General features: G+C 41.1%; 1 protein-coding gene across 5 annotated transcripts in view; it reads right to left on the bottom strand.

Moving 5' to 3' along the window:
• The window catches only part of LOC127584683 (progestin and adipoQ receptor family member 3-like), a 33,862-nt gene that overhangs the window by 12,495 nt on the left and 2,097 nt on the right, over positions 1-19,270 (bottom strand). For 3 of the 5 annotated variants that reach the window (XM_052041557.1, XM_052041558.1, XM_052041556.1), the window contains exons 2-5: positions 10,683-10,887; positions 7,953-8,115; positions 5,018-5,173; positions 3,743-3,943 (exon numbers count right to left, since the gene is read on the bottom strand). In XM_052041557.1, the coding sequence (XP_051897517.1) occupies positions 3,743-3,943; positions 5,018-5,173; positions 7,953-8,115; positions 10,683-10,867 (705 nt within the window). In that variant the 5' untranslated portion in view covers positions 10,868-10,887. Of the gene's footprint in view, positions 1-3,742; positions 3,944-5,017; positions 5,174-7,952; positions 8,116-10,682; positions 10,888-16,136; positions 16,317-19,270 lie in introns of those variants that run through there. The other 2 variants (XM_052041555.1, XM_052041553.1) reach the window with 2 other exon arrangements.

The raw sequence follows: 19,270 nt of genomic DNA on the forward strand, positions 1-19,270 counted from the left end.
GAGGTTAGAAAGCACCAGCAAACATGAAGTTATCCAATAATTGCTCTTCAGTTGTGCATTTTATAGTCACAATGTAGCAGTAATGGAGAGAGTGAATGTTCAGGGCAGTGAACGGGATGTCAATCAGCTGTTGATTTGTCCCAGATGACATCAAGATTCTTCAGATCAGTGGAAAATATTTAATTAAAATCCTGACCTGTGCTTTGCAGATGGAGGAAGGGCACTGGGGAGTCAGGAGGTGAGTCACTCGGTTGTTTTATAACCTTCCGGACTCAGTACCGAATTTTCCAACTTCTGATAACTTGCTTCGTCTGGTCATATCAGACTGGCCATTTTGCTTGAGGTCATGTGTCTGTGATACTGGTTCAGTTTGTTTCCTCCCCATCAGCACACCCTGACCTGCTGTTTGCTACACTCTCCTCCGTCACCTCTAATGCCCCACATTAACACTACCCACTCCCCTCCCACACAGCAGCCCGAACCAACCTCTCTGTTTTATCCATCCATCCCCCTCTGCAATTTCACTTTTTTTCCTTTTTCCCGATTCTAATGAAAGGTCTTCAACCCGAAATATTACCTCTGTTTCTCTTTCCACAAACACTGCCTGACCTGCTGTGTTTTCCCAGCATTTTCTGTTCTTATTTCCTCACCTCCAGAATTCAGCTCTAAGGCTGTAAATGCAGTCTGGAATCAAATGGTCCTGCTGAAACCCTAAAATGAGCTTAACGAGTAAGTTATCGGTGAGTAAATGCCACTCGACAGCACAATTGAATAAATTTTCTATCAGTTTGTTGATGAGAGTTGACTGTGTGTTAACTGTGCAGCTTCAACAACACTCAAGAAGTTCGATATCATGCAGGACGTTAGCAGCCCACTTGATAGGCACCCCATCCACAACCACTCACTCCACCCCCGGCACACAGTAGCAGCAGTTTGTACCATCTACGGGATGCACTGCAGCAACTCACTAAGACTCCTTAGACAGCACCTTCCAAACCCGCCACTACCAGCTAGAAGGACAAGGGCAGCGAAAGCTCAGGGAACACCACCCCCTGGAAGTTGCCTCCAACCCACACACCATCCTGACTTGGAAATATGTCGCCGTTTCTTCACTGTCGCTGGATCAAAATCCTGGACCTCCCTCCCTAACAGCACTGTGGGTACACCCGCACCTCAAGGACTGCAGTGGTTCAAGGCAGCTCACCACCACCTTCTCAAGGGCAGCTAGGGATGGGAGATTAAATGCCAGCTCAGCCTGTGAAGCCCTCATCCCTTGAATGAATAAAAAAGTAACGAGTTGTATTTGGCACTCCCTGCTTTTTGCAAACAGCACAAGCCCCAACAATTTTCCATTTAATGGGGGAAAGCCTGTGCTATAGCACAAAGGATCAGCCTGGCTAGAGGTAGGACTCGGTGTAAAATGTGCCATCAGCATTGCAGCTGGGTGGTTTGTCTGGTCCCTTCGTCTTTACTTTCTGTTGTTTCTTACAGAGAGAATTAAAAAGGCTGAAGACCAGCTTGCGTGATGGCAGAAGACTCAGAAGGAAGATAAAATGGATTACCCACTCTGCACTTCTGGCTGAAGGTAGGTCCACATGCTTTAGTGGAGATACAAGAGACTGCAGATACTGGAATCTGGAGCAACACACAAAGCGCTGGAAAACCACAGCAGGTCAGGCAGCATCTGTGGAGGGAAGTGGACAGTTGACGTTTCGAGTCCTGAAACGTTGACTGTCTTTGTGTGTTGCTCCACATACTTTAGCCTTGTTTAATGACACTCATGAACTGGGTCCATTTGTGACGATAGGGATGTTCTTGGAGATTTACTAGAATAACTCCTCAGGGAACGGAATTGCAGATTCCCAGTCCATTGGAGACACTGGATTGTCTTTTAAAGCACAGAAAACTGAGAAGATATTTGACGGAGATACTTAAAATTGGGAGGGATTTAGATTAAAAAAAAAGGGACTGTTAAAATGGCTAGACAAACAACAATGATCTAAGGAGACTGGCAAAAGTACCATTGACAGCATAATGGAAACTTCTTTGTAAACAGAATAAAAGGCCAGGATGTCGGATGCACTGCTTAACAGGAAAGTGAATACAGATTGAAAGTAGCTTTCATTAAAAGAACTCAGAGACAACAAAAATAGCAGAGAAATTAGGAAAGAGCAGGGTGCATGGAATCAAATGGATTGCTCTTCCAAAGACCTGGTACAAAATTGATAGGCCAAATGGGTTCCTTCTACGATGTGCTATTCTGTGATTTTATAGAAGATGGCCTCTATTTGCACTCAGAGGAAGAACAGTAATATTTACACAAGGGACTGCAGATGCTGGAATCTGGAGCAACAAATAAGCTGCTGGAGGAACTCAGTAGTTTGAGCAGCATCTCTGGGAGGAAAGGAATTGTTAACATTTTGGCTAAATGGTCAACAGAAATGTTTACTTGGTAACTTTGCTCAGCCTCTAAAATGACAATTCTTGTATTCAGGTTCCTGGAATGCGTTGCCAAGGGTGGTGGTAGTAGCAGACGCGATAGTGGCATTTAAGAGGCATTTAGATGGGCAGAAGAACATGCGTGGAATGGAGAGATATGGATTACGTGCAGGCAGATAGACATCATGGTCAGCACAGACACTGTGGGCCGGAGGGCCTGTTCCTGTGCTGTACTGTTCTATGTTCATACATTTGGAGGCACGTTGTCTACACAGATCGTGAGTTTAATTTCTGCTTTTAGTTCATCTGGTTTCAATCACAAAAAAAAACATTTGTTTCCAGTCTTTAATACTTCTAATGCATTAGATTCCGATTTCTACAACCCCTCACAACCTTTACAAATTCACAAGGTTGTATGCAATGCAGAATGCACCTTCTTTCAGGGACATGAGATAATGATCTCTGGAGTCCAGTGCAATTGAGACAGTGCAAAACAGAACAAGAGTCTTCCTCTGTAACCTTTTGGGAATGTCCCATAAATAACAAGCATAAAGTAAACACAACGGTTTGGATTTTGCAGCTGCCCTTGAAGAAGGCTGTGCGCTAAGATCTGGTGATCACCGTGGGGTGGATTTCTTTCCCCCACCCCAACATTAGTTTCATTTTGTCATTAGATTGAATACATCTACAGCAGTAACGCCTTTGAGAAGGCTAAGCAGCCAACCAGACTGAAGTTAAGTTCTTCCTGACAACAAACAAAGTATAAATTCTAATGTTCAGCTAATTATTCAGCATTTTACAGAGAACAATTTTAAGATTCAGGTACGTGTATGAATACAGAAGAAATTGAAATATAAATTTTAAAAACAAATTTTAAAAATTATTTTGAAGAATTATTCAGAGGGATTTAGACTTTACAGGTTAAATTCATTTCTTAGCAGCTGAAGAGATGATTGACATTGTCTTAAAAATATTATAAAATTCAACTTTTAGCAAGGGTTTTCAGAGTGAAAATATTAAATAAAAAGTTGAAATTTTTGTTCATCCAGTGAATTCAAACAGATTTCCACCTACTACAGACTTAAAAACCCATCTCCATTTGAGAAGGGTAACACCAACAGAAACTTCTGAAATTCAGCTCTTTACTATACATCCATTGCTCTGAAGTTGCTGTCATTTTCACAATGTAATGTAGCAAATGCTGACAGTTTCATCGTCATTACAACTGTAAAAACTGGAGCTTGGCTTGTAATCACAATGCACAGAGCAACAACAGTTGGAACTGCTGTAGAATCCTTCCTACCTTAACAACTGGTTCCCCAATGCCACCATTCTGAAATATCCAGTGGATGGTGGGGATTACTCCATAGGCAGCAATGAAACAGAAGAGCAGAATGCGTAGCTTGTGGCAATGTTGAGAGGCATACTGCGGATGGATTTGCGTGAGGAACATCACAAAAATCATGGCCAGCACGGTTATCAAGTACACTTGTCTCCAATACTGCTTTGAGGAGGCAAGGAAAAGCATATAATTACAGAGCCCAAGAGGCTTTATCATTTTAGTAAACTCTTTAGCCATTTACAAGTGACAACTTTCCAAAATTTTCCTTTTACACATTACTAACCTGTCATTAATATTACCAAAGACAGGAAAAAAACTAAACATGTGTTTAGTAGCCTATCACTTTCATAATATCAATGATTACAAAACAGAATCTGATCAGAGCCCATGTATCCGTGACAGAAATTTAACCAACAGCTTCACAGATTTAGCACTCAAAGTTACTTTGGTTACCTCCCTGGTGGGGGAATCAAATACAATTACTAATGCATTCTGAAGATTACTTCAGTTGATGTACATCTCGTACTTAGCCAGCCTGTTCAGTATCTATCGCCTTTGCTCAAACAGCACTCTCAAAGATCTGCAATGTTTAACTTTTAAAAGGATTGATTTAAATAGTTTTAATACAGTCAGAGAAATCATAAGAGGGGTTAGTATAGGTACGGGAATGCTTAACTTTGATCAGTAGTACTGGGTTGTTCCGATCTGCTCTCCTCTGCACTGAGTACATGTACTGGACATGTATGTACAATGATGTGAAGCAAGAACTTTGCACTTTGTCTCCCCTTTCTTTCTTTACTCCTGTCGCTAATCTGATCTCAAAGTCAAGCACTTTGTCCACTCTATAAAGTGACCCTCAATTCAGTTTTGAATTAAATTCACCAAACTGATTTAACTATGATCACCACATCGAGAGTGAAGACCTTTAGGATGAATCATAAAACCACCTTTCCATAAACCAAAGGGTAGTTTTCACAGTGAGCTTGTGCCAATGAATTATGCAAAAATAGTTTCACATTGAACTTTTGCAGTTATTGTATGTAGAGAACTTTTCACTTCACCAGTCTGAGCTGGATTTGAATCAAGTTCATAGTGGGGAAGAGGTCTGTACATCATTAGACATGCAAAGGTCTAATTTCTCTATACTTACATGTCCCATTTACTACTGGAAGCTTACTTACAGTTTGCACTTTTTAAAATCCACCAACATTTCTGATTTAAAGGACAGCTACTTACCTCAGCACAATAAAAGGCATAAAAGACTCCTGGGACATAACATCCCAACATTCCTACGGAGACACCAGCATAGTCGAGGGCAAGCCACTGCTGGCTGGTTTTCTCGGAGCGGTGACAGCAGAAGAGATGGTATCCTGCCGAGCAGAGCATGCAGAACTGCCGACGAAACCAAACCAATCAGTAGTGACACACAGCTAAATGTCAGAGAATCAAACAGCGTGGGAACACGAAGCCCTTTGTCCCGAATCCATGCCGGTCATCAAGTTACCAATCTGTACTCATCTAGTTTTCTAGCACTTGACCCACAGCTGTCCATGCCATGGAGTTTCAACTGCTCATCTAAACACTACTTAGTGTAGTGAGAGTAGCTGCCTCCATCACCCCACATTCCAGATTTCAACCACCCTCTACATGAAAACATTCCCCCTCGACTCCCTTCTAAGTTGCTTCTCCTCACCTTAAACCTATGCCTTGTGGTTATAGACACCTCTGCCAAGTGACAAGCTTAATACGCGATAACTTGTGATCGGCAAAACACCAATTATCACAGCTTTGTTCAGTTTCAAAGACCCATTGGTCATTTAAGTACAAATCAAGGATTGGCAGAATGACACACATGTCCCACACATGCGAGTTTAGTCAGTTGTGTTTAGAACAACTCAAGTTTGTTACATTGTCTCGGTCAATAAATGGAATCTCAATGACCCAGAACACATCTGTTTTATTAGGCACAGAATACAATTAAAAGTAAAAGTAAATAATTAGTTCAAATAATGTTACTCTATAAATTCTGGGTCTATCAGATAGAATCTCACTCCATAACCTGGTTATTACTACTTCCCAGCACAGGACCATCTACTGATAATGACATAAACATTAAGTAAACGCGTAAGTATATAACATGAATGGGGCCTTGACTCTCCTTAAAGCCTAGCAGCTCCAGTTCTAGTGTTTCAATGTACAGGCTTCACCTGAACTATGCTGGGACCAGAATCCTGGTGAATCGCATAACTAAGGCTGTAGATAGAGTTTTAAACTAAATAGTGTGGGGGGGGGGGGGGGGCCCGGGGTTTAAACGGCATGGAAAATTGTGGAAGAAGTTAGTCTCCAGAATAAAATAAGACAGAGAGTTAGAAGAGGTTAGAAATCTAACTTCAGGCAACACGGGGACAACTTGAAAAAGGGGGGGGGGGAGTGGTGAATACAGGACTGAGGGTGTTGCATTTGAATGGGTGCAGTATACAAAACAAAGTAAATGAGTTTCTAGTGCAAATCAAAATTGGCGGGTACGATGTCGTGGGCGTCACGGAGATGTGGCTGAAAGAGGCTCAGAGCTGGGAGCTAAACCTCCAAGGATATGCATCCATCGAAAAGTCAGGCAGGTGGGCACAGATGGCCATGTTGGTAAAAAATGAAATTCAGAATCAGAATTAGATTTATTATCACCGTCTTATCTGACATGAAGTTTGTTATTTTGTGGCAGCAGTACCATGCAAACTGACAGCAAGGGGCGATATAGGATCAGACAGTGTAAAATCTTTGCGGGTGGAGTTGAGGAATCTCAACGGTAAAAAGACCCCGATGGGAGTTATATACAGGCCTTTGAGTAGTAATCAGGATGTGGGGTACGAAGTATACCAGGAGATAGAAAAGGCATGTAAGAAGGGCAATGTTACAGTGATTATGGGGGACTTCAATATGCAGGTAGACTGGGAAAATCAGGTTGGTAGTGGACCGCAAGAGAAGGAATTTGTGGGATGTCTACGAGATGGCTTTTTAAAGCAGCTTGTGGTCGAGCCCACATGGGAACAGGCAATTCATGTTGCGTAATGAGGTAGACTTGATCAGGGAGTTCCAGAGCATGAGGGAGGGGGATCTCATTGAAACCTACCAAATACTGAAAGGCCTGGACAGAGTGGACATGGAGAGGATGTTTCCATTTGCAGGAGAGTCTAGGATCTGAGGGCACAGCCTCAGAATAAAGGGACGTCCCTTTAGAACTGACACGAGGAGGAATTTCTTCAGCCAAATGGTGGTGAATTTGTGGAATTTGTTGCCACAGAGGGCTGTGGAGGCCAAGTCATTGGGTGTATTTAAGGCAGAGATTGAAAGGTTCTTGATTGGTAAGGGGGTTAAGGGTTAGGGGGAGAAGGCAGGAGAATGGGGTTGAAAAAAAAATCAGCTGTGATTGAATGGTGGAGCAGACCCAATGGGCCAAATGGCCTAATTCTGCTCCTGTATCCTTTGGTCTAATACAACAAATTTGAACAAACTGAGGACGGATGCAAGTCAGAGCACAGATGGAGGCCTCAACCCCTGCTGCCAGCTCCTTGAACAAGTTGTACCAATTACTCGCACTAAAATGCTTCACTCCCATAAAGCTTCCCTTTAAAATGCACTCCCTGTTGATTTTTCCGCCATTGCATTCCAGAAATAACAACTCATTCCAAAAACATTTTGTTTTCAGCTGGTTCTTTCACCAACTATCTCAAATCCATCTCCTTTTATTACAGAGAATTTTCTCCCCCCATCTACATTATCATGGTTTTGAATATCACAACTAATTCTCCTCTTAACCAACTCACCCCGAGCAGAACAATCCTAGCTTCTCTACTGAGCTCTGTCCGTGGTATCAGCTGAGTACATCTTCTCTACACCGACATTGTTCCAAGGTCATGGCATTTTTCTCTGGTGCCCAGAGATAGATCAGTACATTGACACTGAATGCGGTATTGTAAATCTGCATCACGTCAGAATTAACAGTGAAAGAGTACAGTAACATTGCAGTGTCAGTGCTAGGAAAGTAACCCATTTTCCCCTGTATAGCCTACCATTCAGCATGCTGGAGCTGTGTGGTCAAGACTGGGGATCTACATATGGACGTACGATGTATAGACATGCAATTTATTTTACCTTTAGTTAAACAGAGACCTACCTGGAAACAGAAGCCAAAAATAATAAAGACGACATAGTCATCCCGGGTGCTGTTTGATGCCGGCAACAGGAAGCAAGTGTCATGTAGACCCATGAGGAAGAACAACAGAAACCCCAGCAAGTGGCTCCATATATTCACACTCTCGTTGGACAAGACAAAGAGGCTATTTTCAATAGGGAGCAGATTGAAAACACAACAACGTAAGTGAAATACAAGCTTGTTACATTTGAATGTTACAAAATATAGATTAGATAGATGCATAATGTGGACATGACAGATACTTTGTATTCAAACCACCCACATTCTCAAATAAATGACACTGGGGAGAACAAATAATTAAAACTCCCTTGCGATGGCACTAAATGAAATATTAGTCATGCTGCATAGAACATAGAACAATTACAGCACAATTCAGGCCCTTCGGCCCACAGAACTGTGCCGAACATGTCCCTACCCTAGAAATTACTAGGCTTACCCATAGCCCTCTATTTTACTGCAGCTAAAACATCCAGTAAATTGTCTTCAACAGAGCCAAGATTTGCAATTCCTTCTTGGAAGGGCCCATGTGTGGATGAGGACTGGGCTAGTTTCATAGTGATTACTATCTGCAGACTTGTGCGCAACAGCTGAGCTTCGTCACTAATAAGCAGAAGAGAAGTGTAGCCTTATTTTGAAATAATAGGGATCTTAGTTACTGCAAGTTCTTTCCCTAATTAAAGCTTATGATGCTTATTTGCTGCTCCTATGATGCTCTATGCCTGTGACATTGCTGCAAGTAAATTTATCATTGTACCTGTGCATGCATGAACTTGTTTATATGACAATAAGCTCTTTGGCTTTGGCTATACTTGGAAAAACATTAATGGTCTTTAAGGGGTATCAAGTTCTGCAAAAAGGACAGCATTCTACAAATCCAGCATCAGAACATGAAACACTTTGGTTCGGGATTCACCAAGAATGTACCATCTACAAGATACACTGAACCCCGTCCAGAACAAAGCAGCCAACTAGACTGATATTCCATCCACCCCCTTAAAGATACATTTCCTCTAGCACAGTGGCTCAGTGTGTATCATCTACAAAGTGTACTGCAATTATTTGCCTAGGCTAGTCCAATAGCACCTCCCATACCCACACCACCAAGGATTCGGGCTTTGGGCTCATGAGGACGTCACTGACTGAAGCTTTTGTTCCAAGTTGCACACTGTCCTTATTTGGAAATACATTGCAGGTCCTTCATTATCATGGGGTCCAAGTCCTGGAATTCTCTCCCAAGTGCAACGTGCAAGTACCTTCAAGGAGGCAGTTCAACACCACCTTCTCACGGGCAATTAGGGATGGGCAGTAAGTCTCGACCTTATCAGCAACCACTAAAAATGAATTTATTAACAAAAACAATGATTGTTGCACTGCTGAATAAAATGTTAAATTAGGAAGCTCTATCCCTGCCCTAGTGGTCCAGATGAGAGATAAAATAAAATTTAATAAAGATCACCAAGGACTAAAATTGCTCCTTAAACCATACCACAGAGTTTTTCATTTCAATGCAGATTAAATGTCTTGACCGGAAACTTGGACTCCTGCTTCTTTTTCCAGCTGTTCTTTCCAGCAATTTGCTTTCAGTTCAGATTTCAACATCTGCAGTACCTTGCTTCATTATACAGGAAAAGCTTTGCTTCCTGGCATGCTCTGGACTTGTCAAATTCCAGTTAATCAAATATGGCAATTAATCAGGAGTCAGCCTGGCCTCTTCCACAGCCCTGTCCCTCCAACATCCTGCCCCTCCCCGTGAAATACAGCTTTCTGGAGTGTGCCAGTTTGTAAAATGATGGATGACTAAGCTTTTACTGTATTAATTTCACCTATTCATCCAGTCTTATGATATGCAATAACGCATAATCTTGTGTACACAAGGCAATGCATTTTAAATTACTGAGTCCATACAAAGTTATACAGCACAGAAACAACCCCCTCAACCACTGCCCCAGCCATCAAATACCTATTTACACTAATCCTAATCACATTTTATTTTCTCCACATTCCCATCAATTCCTCCCAGACCCTACCACTCACCTACACACTTGGCACAATTTACAATGGAGAATTAATCTACCAGCCCACTCAACCTTAGAATGTGGGAGGAAACCACAGCGCTGAGGAAACCCACGTGGTCACGGGGAGAACATGTGCAGCCTCCACATGGCCAGCACCAGAGGTCAGGATTGAACCTGGGTCGCTGGAGCTGCGAGTTAGTGGCTCTACTCGCTGCACCACTGTTCCTATGTATCCAACAGCTGTGTAAAAGTGCTAAATTGATGAAAATCTCGCAGTGTCTCCCTATCCAGAAGAAGCTGATGAAACAGAGGTTTTGTTTAAGAGGCAAAGAAAAATTTGTACAGCAGGAAGGGGGAGTATTAGCATCCAAATATCTGCTGACAGGATGTGGCTGGGTAGGTGGGGGTATGTCAAAGATTAAAGAATATAATCTCAAAATAACACAGTAGACATTCAGAGACAGTGGACAAAGGCAACCAGAGGTAGTTTGTTTAGGAGATAAAGGTGCAGGTGTTGACAATTAATAAGAGTAGACTGAGTGGATTAAAGAAACTTAGTTACTTCAGTAAGCTTCTTGTTCTGTAAATTTCTTGTCAACTTCAACTGTGAATTCTCACTCACTCAGTTTAAATCTGTAGTTTCACATCAATATTTCTGAAAGTTGTGGCTACATACCTTCTGATACACAAACTTGATGGCAAGTAAGCCCTATATCCATCAGTAATGTAGGGATTGCCTTTTAAAAAGGTTGGGATTTCTTCATAGCTGTAAAGACGAATTCCAATTTGCGAAAAGAGTGGCCAGTAGTTGTATCCACCAAGTTCAACTCGATGTAAACTCTTCAGGATATTGTGAGTCATTTTGTGTTGACAACCTAAATCTAAAAAAGAAAGCTGGGTTACTTTTGTTGAATTAATATCAAATCCAACCAGACAAATCTCCAAGATAAAATTGGAACTTCAAAATATTGTCATTGGATCAGGCAACATCTGTGGAGCACGATTTAGAGTTAACGTTTCACTTTAAGATCTTTCATCAAGACTGGAAAAAAAAGAGAAAACAAGCATGTCTTGTGTTACATAGGGAGGAGTGGAGAGGTGAAGGGAATATCTGATAAAGGAGGGACAAAGAATGTCCAGGTGACACAAATGCTGTTGGTGCCATCCAAAAATGGGGCAGAATGCTCCCTCAGGAGGACTGCCAATAGAGGAAGATGAATTATAGCAATAGTGGAGATAAAAATAAATGCTGGAACTGAGAGATTCAGAACACAGCAATTGCTGAAGATCAGAGAAAAGAGAAAGTGAGGAAAACTTGACAGATCAGGTAGCATCTGTGGTGAGGGAAAATAACTTAGTTAAATGTTATAGGTGAATGACCTTATATCAAAACTGGCCAGTTCTGGCTCAAACAAGAAAGACTGGTTATCTGAAATTTTTGAATTCAATATCGAGTCTCGAGGGCTACAACGTGCTCAGGGGGAAGATAACGCACTAATCCCTGAGACCTCATCTCAAAGAGTAGTGCGTTATCACTCACAGTTGTTAGAACATTTTCAAGGAACAGACCTCATCTTCCATCAAGGCATGTTGCAACCCGGGGACTCAATACAGAGTTGAACAATTTCAGATTACCAGCCTTTGGGTCAGAGCTGTCCAGTTCTGATGGAAGGTCATCTACCTGTAACATTAACCGGGGTTTTCCCGCACCAGATGCTGGATACTTCCAACATTCCCTCATTACCTACGGCTGCTGTGTTTTGCACCTCACAGTTCCAGCACTTTTTTGCATCCCTACTAACCTCATCCATCTCCCTCCATTTGCCCTCTTCCATACAGAGAAGCCATGATTAACAAACATTTAGCACTCTCTTAGATGGCGCCAACAACATTTTGTCACCTGGACAATCTTGGTTTCTACCCTATTGCAGTGATTTCCCTTGTTCTTTCCACCCTCCCCCTCTCTATAATTTAAAACATGTTTGTTTTCTCACATTTCCAGTTCTGATGAAACAACCATTGACCTGGATAGCACCTCTCCCTCCATAGATGCTGCCTCACCTGCTGAGTATCTCCAGCATTTATTGTTCCAGTTTTCAGTTCCAGCAACTGCAGATTCTTGCTCTTTGAATTATTACTTTCTGTTCAGCTAATATCATGATCCATAATGAAAAGATACAAAACTGTGATAGGAATCTTCCAGAATATTCTTTATTGAAATACTTGAATTTTCCCCAATCTCTTGCATGAACTTGAGACCTGTGACAAGTAGTTTGCCTTAGCATTAATATATAATTCATAAAGCTCTAGCAAGACACTGCTCAAATTTTGAATGACAAAAAACCTACATTAGTTTATGTTAACCATCAGAATTCCAGTAGTACTGGCCTCACCCACAACTGTACAAGCATTTAAGGGATGGAATGTTGCCTGCAATAATTCATAACACCAGTGCTGATAATAGGATGCATACTTTTGGGCTTTCATTTGCAAGCCAAGGACTTCTGCCATCTATTGATTGAACAGAGCCGATTTCAAGGTCTCTGGAGCATTTATCCCAATTAGAAAGAGGGATTCCATGAGAAAGATGAACCATCCTTATGGAAACAAAGGAGGTCAAGGAAAATATTACATTAAAAATTAGTGCATACAAAGTAGAAAGGGTGAGTGGTAAACCAGAATACTAGGAATTATGCTGGAACTATCTGCAAGAGAATAAGAAGTTAATAAGGAGAGAGAAAATTGATGAAAGAATACTGGCAAGTAACATCAAAACAAACAGCAAGCGCTACTAGATATGTATACATAGGGAGAAGGTAGCTAAGGTATGTGTGGGACTGCTGGAAGGTGAGACAGGGAAAATAAAATAGGAAATGGAAATGGCAGGTAATTTAAACCACTACGTTGCATCAGTCTTTACAATGGAGGACATGACAAATATCCCAAAGACAACTGATGGGCTAGTTTCAAATAGTATGGCACAGTTTTTAACAATTCCTATCACAGGGGACGTGGTATTAGAAATAGTAATGGGACTAAAGGCAGACAAGTCACTAGATCTCAATGGCCAATATTGGGGGGTTTTTGAAGAAAGTGGCTGCAGAGATAATGGAGCCATTGGTTGAATTTTTAATCAAAACTCAGTTCTATGAAGGTAGCAGTGGATTAGTAAAACACAAATGTGACCTCCTTGTTCAAGAGGAGAGAAAGATAAAAGGTAGGTAACTATAGTTCTGTTAGCTTAACATCCATTATTGGCAAGATGCTGGAGTCTATAATCAAGAACAAGTAGCAAGTCATTTAGAGGAGCTCAATGTAATTATAGCAAGTCATCATAGTTTTGTGAAAGGTAAATTATGTTTAACAAATCTGCTAGGGTTCTTCGAGGGTATAATAAGCAGTCCATGGAGGGGAACCAAATATTTGGATTTCCAGAAGGCATTTCACAGGGTGCCACATCAAAGGCTGGTGAATAGAGCCCATGATATTGGGGAAGCATGTTAGCATGGATTAAGGACTGGTAATCTTAAGGAAGACACAGATCTGGAATGAGCATCTAGCTCTCTTTCAGGTTGGAAGCATGTAATAGTGGAGTACCCCAGGAATCAGTTTTTAACTCTTATTTGCCATTTATATGAATGACCTGGAGGAGCAGGCAGGGTGCAAGGTACTCAAGTTTGCCAATGACATGAAAAAAAGGTAGAACGGCATGTTGTGATAAGGTTATTTGGACTCTGCCATACACAGAATGTAGATGGGTTAGTAAGTGGGCCAAAAATTGGCATGAAGTTTAATGTGGGAAAATGTGAAGTCAAGCACTTCAGGTAGAGGAATCTGAAGGTAGATTATTATCCAAACGGAGAAGGATTGCAGATGTGTGAAGTGCAGAGGGATGTTGGTGTTCTTGTTTGTGAATCACAAACTGTTAGCAGGCAGGTGCAGCAAGGTGAATGAGGAGATGTAGATACAAGATAAGGAGATTCCCTACCCCAAAAGGTTGAGGAGGCAAATTCATTGGAGATTTTTTTACAGAGATAGATAGATAAACTTTTAATTAAAAAAAAACAGGAAATTTAGGACTGGGAAACTACCATAGATTAGGGGTTCTGGCCTGTGGCTAATCAGCCAATGATCACATTGAATGTCTTGGCAGGCTTGAGTGACCTATTCCTGCTCCTATTTTCTTATGTTCTATCAAGCAATCCAAAACCTATATTTATCTGATGAAAATATATAATGGAAACCTCCACATTACAGTAAGCCATCTGTGAACTACTCCGATAAAGCCTGAAGTATTCTATGTGGCTGTACAATAAAACAAACAACACCACTCTCTGAACAAAGTTTGAACTAATCATAATTCTTAAAAGGTTTTCATGATAATATTGCACATACAAAATGTGAATATATCCAACAGTTTACATCATTCTGCAGCCAGACTTAACATGAAACAAAAATGTTGTTTCAATTTTAAAAAAAGATTTTGCAGTTCACAGAAATAAAATGTACATTAAGGTGCATTAAAGGTCGCAGCTTTGAGTATGATGGACAACTTTGCAGCAGTATAAATCCATGAATTTTACTCAGCATACAAGCCACTTGGCCCAACAAGTCCCTGCTGGTATTTGTAACATACAACAGCTTCCTCTCACCTCTCATTTAGCCCCATCAAAATATCCTTCAGTTCCTTTCTACGATCTATCTGCACCTTAAACGTATCTACATGGTTCACCTTAAAAACACCCTCGAGAGTGAAATTCATATTCAAACCTCTCTCCAGGTAAAGAATTTTCCTGTTGGATTTGTGTAAAAATCCCGACCCAGATGGTGCAGTCAGCAGCAAGGTGACAGCATACACAACTGACCTGGAAAAAACTACACATATAAACCCAGGTGATTTTGCTACATGGATTTCACTTGTCTGCCATTGATTACTATCAGACATCCTGCCTAAGTGATCTCTGGCGATCTGGCAGAATAAGCAGCCAAACCCAGTGAAGAATTTTTTCAGACAACAAACCAGGAAGTAGAAAAGCAGCTTTGAGTATGATGGAAAACTTTGCAGCAGTATAAATCCATGAATTTTACTCAGCTTATGTTATATTATTATATAATACTTTTTAAAGCATTATATATTTAAGAGCCCAAAATAGAGATTAAAAAATAGTTGGCACAACCTCTGGACTGACAGGTTTGACTGTGCATGTGGGTACTCCAGAAGCTGCTGTTGTAATGGTGATAAACACCGACAACTGCACAATCTGAATGCTATGTTTGTGGCCCCTGGCTCTAGCCTCCTCACACTGGAAGCAACCAGGTCTCTACAATTTATTCCTTGTGTCACCTCAAATCATCAAATGATTTGCATTCTTTTACTCCCCCCCCCCCCAAGAAAAAAAAATCAATGGTATAACTTCTCATTTCCGATTCTAGTAAATCACTCTGCACCTTCATGAGTGCTTCAATATCCTTTTTATAATACTAGCCTAGAGTTCACATTAACCCAAAAGTGATCTCTAACCAAGCTTTGAAAAAATCTAAATATCAAATAACTCACACCTGGAGAGAGGGGGATTCCCTGCAACAAATGGTCTGGGGTTGACACGACACCTGCAATTATATTAAGATGCCAAACCAGGTTTAAAGAAAGTTAGAGTCCGTTGAACCTCATGTAAATCGACCTACAGGTAATCTAAATGCTTAAATAGTGATGAGACTCCTGCCAATGCTCTTGAAATATTTATGTATTAATTTCACAGGGACGCTCTTGTGAGCAGAACCAAGAAAGTGCAGAACTCTCCCTTGCCCAGTGTAAAAGAGTTATTGCTTTGCTGGAACAGAAATGGCAGGCCTTGTTCCAAGTGTATTAGCCAGAATACAAATTTAACTTTGAAAATATTCACCATTCATTCCTGATTTTATTGCCTGTCTAATTGTATTCTTCCTCCTCCAACTACTCACATACTGAGGTTAGTTGGTGAATCATTATTGAATATCCTTCCTGTTCAACAGCTCCTACACATCACTGGAATTCTCTTACATACAGAAAAGCTCAATCAGTGAAATCATTTTGCAAATATATATTTCATCTTTCTACTCTTTCAACACTACATTCATAAAGATCACTCACAAGTTTTGAGGTCCTGCTCACTGTTGGAATAACAGTACTCCATTGTTCAATCTCTGCTTCAAGCACAGAAGTACAAAGTGTCGACTTTTGTCCGATTACGTTTTGATGAAGTACCATGGATGATTTGCCATGTTAAAGCATTATACGAATGCTCATTGTTGTTAAAGACAGTCTGAGAACTCCAAGATCATGCGTTTTCTGACTCTCAGGACTCACAATCCTTGCAAACTGTGGTCTCTGTGGTATAGGATGTTTATTAATTCTGTCCATGTATAAAATGGCTGGGACATTATCCAGTCTTGTATGAAATTTTTCATTGGACTATGGTTAAGTCACAAGATGAGATTAGCACAAATCAGAAAACAGTAACTTCTTTCATAACATAAATACTGATTACAACAGTGAAACTGGGAAAACTTAAAATGAAGCTGGATTTACCTACACTTAATGATTGTTTCAACATCTAAAATGGAATACTATTTGTAAAATAGGGGATAGCAGCCATGACCCAGCAGTGAAACGAGGAATGTCCTTACCTGTAGACTTGTTTAGCAATGACTACATTTATTCATTTGCTTTAATCTATGCCAGATTTAAATTAAAGCTGCATTTTTTGCACAAAGTATTCCAGGCTTGGCTTTAATTTTCTGCATTGATTTACTACACCAAATTGATTATCCAACAATTCCATTACCTGTGCACCTGATTAACCATAAAAACATTGCAGTAATTGCACAGAATTGTCATTTTCTTGAGGCTTCAGTACCCCATTTTATCCCCTTAATTAGAGGGCAAGGAAGAAAGGGAGCAAGGGCATGAAAGGTTGAGGGTAGAGTAGCAGAGTGGTGAGGCAGTTACAGTAACTCAGAGAGCCTTCAGTTTCAGAACCTGGAAGCAATGGGAGTGGAGTAAAAGAGGTGACAGAGTTGTAGAGAGATACAGCACAATAACAAGCCCACCAAGTCCGTTCAGACCATCAACCACCCATTTTTAAACTAATCCTACACTAACTCATTTTATTTTCCCCTCATTCCCATCAATGTCTACCCAGATTCTTCCTCTTACCTACACTCTAGGGGAGATTTACAGTAACCAATTAACCTACCAACTTGCAGATTTTTGGAACCTGGAAGGAAACTGGAGCACCGGGAGGAAACCCATGGGGTCACACGGAGAACATACAAATTCCACACAGACAGCACTGGAGGAGTGAAGGAGCTAAATGGTTTGACTTGGTTTGTCAAGATCAGGGCAAATCTAAAGTTGTTTTTTTTGGTAAGTTCAGTTGACCCTTGACCTCACAATCTTCCTCATTATGGCCTTGCACCTTATTGTCTGCCTGCACTTTCTCTGTAACAGTAACACTTTATTCTGCATTCTGTTATTGCTTTTGCCTTGTACTACCTCAATGTACTGACGTGATGAAATGATCTGTACGGATGGCACGCAAAACAAAGTCTTTCATTGTATCTTGGTACATGTGACAATAATAAATGAATTAATAGGTAGAAGCATGACAGGGTACTTCTGCTTTGATGAATGCACATCCAGTTTCAAGTGATGACTCCAGGACAATTCTCATGATCAAGGCAACCACATTCAAGGAAGTGGCACTTCAGATGGAAAACGGAGGAAGCTCAGGCTCTGGCACTTGAGCAGATTTTGCACTACTGCATGCATCAATGAAGCTGTGAGCTCCGTGGACAGCACATTTCAAGAGGCAGTCACCCCATTGTTCAGGACCATGCAGGCAGAGATGGAATGAGCAACCAGAAGGATCTGACAGACTGTCCTGAGTGTATTACAGGTAGTTCTACTATAACATGTTTCCATCATGCAAATTGGATATAATGTAATTGATGAATTAGGGAACACTATTTGTTTTACGTGGGCCGAATTAGAACATAGAAAACCTACATCACAATTCAGGCCCTTCAGCCCACAAAGCTGTGCCGAACATGTCCCTAGCTTAGAAATTACTAGACTTATCCATAGCCCTCTATTTTACAAAGTTCCATGTACCTATCCAAAAGTCTCTTAAAAGACCCTATCGTATCCACCTCCACCACCGTTGCCAGCAGCCCATTCCATGCACTCACCACTCTCCGAGTAAAAAAAAACTTACCCCTGACATCTCCTGTATACCTACTCCCCAGCACCTTAAACCTGTGTCCTCCTGTGGCAACCATTTCAGCTCTGGGAAATAGCCTCTGACCATCCACATGATCAATGCCTCTCATCATCTTATACACCTCTTATCAGGTCACCCCTCATCCTCCGTCGCTCCAAGGAGAAAAGGCCAAGTTCACTCAACCTGTTTTCATAAGGCATGCTCCGCATTCCAGGCAACATCCTTGTAAATCTCCTCTGCACCCTTTCTATGGCTTCTACATTCTTCCTGTAGTGAGGTGACCAGAACTGAGCACAATACTCCAAGTGGGGTCTGAACAGGGTCCTATATAGTTGCAACATTAGCTCTCGGCTCCTAAATTCAATTCCATGAATGATGAAAGATAATACACCATATGCCTTCTTAACCACAAAGTCAACCTGTGCAGCTGCTTTGAGAGTCCTATGGACTCAGACGCCAAGATCCCTGTGATCCTCCACACTGCCAAGAGTCTTACCATTAATACTACATTCTGCCATCATATTTGACCTACCAAAATGAATCACTTCACACTTATCTGGGTTGAACTGCATCTGCCACTTCTCAGCCCAGTTTTGCATCCTATCTATGTCCCGCTGTAACCTCTGACAGCCCTCCACACTATCCACAACACCTCCAACCTTTGTGTCATCAGCAAACTTACTAACCTATCCCTCCACTTCCTCATCCAGGTTGTTTATAAATTGATCAGGAACTAACCCCGCAGTAATCAGATACCACGGTCTCTTAAGAACTCAAGCTGCCAGTTTCACTGCAGGAGGCCATTTAAGAGAGTTACTTTGGAAAGTGACAAGCAATCACTTCTATTGATACTTGTGCAACGATACTCTATTAAACAATGCAACATATAGCCTCTTAACTTGCAGAAATAAACATACAGCTATTAAAAACACCTTTATTTTTGAGAATCCTGTGGGAAAAGTAATTTTGTTATTGCGAGTTTGAAACTCACTAGCCCCTAACT

The sequence above is a fragment of the Pristis pectinata genome, chromosome 30, assembly GCF_009764475.1.
Source record: "Pristis pectinata isolate sPriPec2 chromosome 30, sPriPec2.1.pri, whole genome shotgun sequence".
NCBI classification, from domain to species: Eukaryota; Metazoa; Chordata; class Chondrichthyes; order Rhinopristiformes; family Pristidae; genus Pristis; species Pristis pectinata.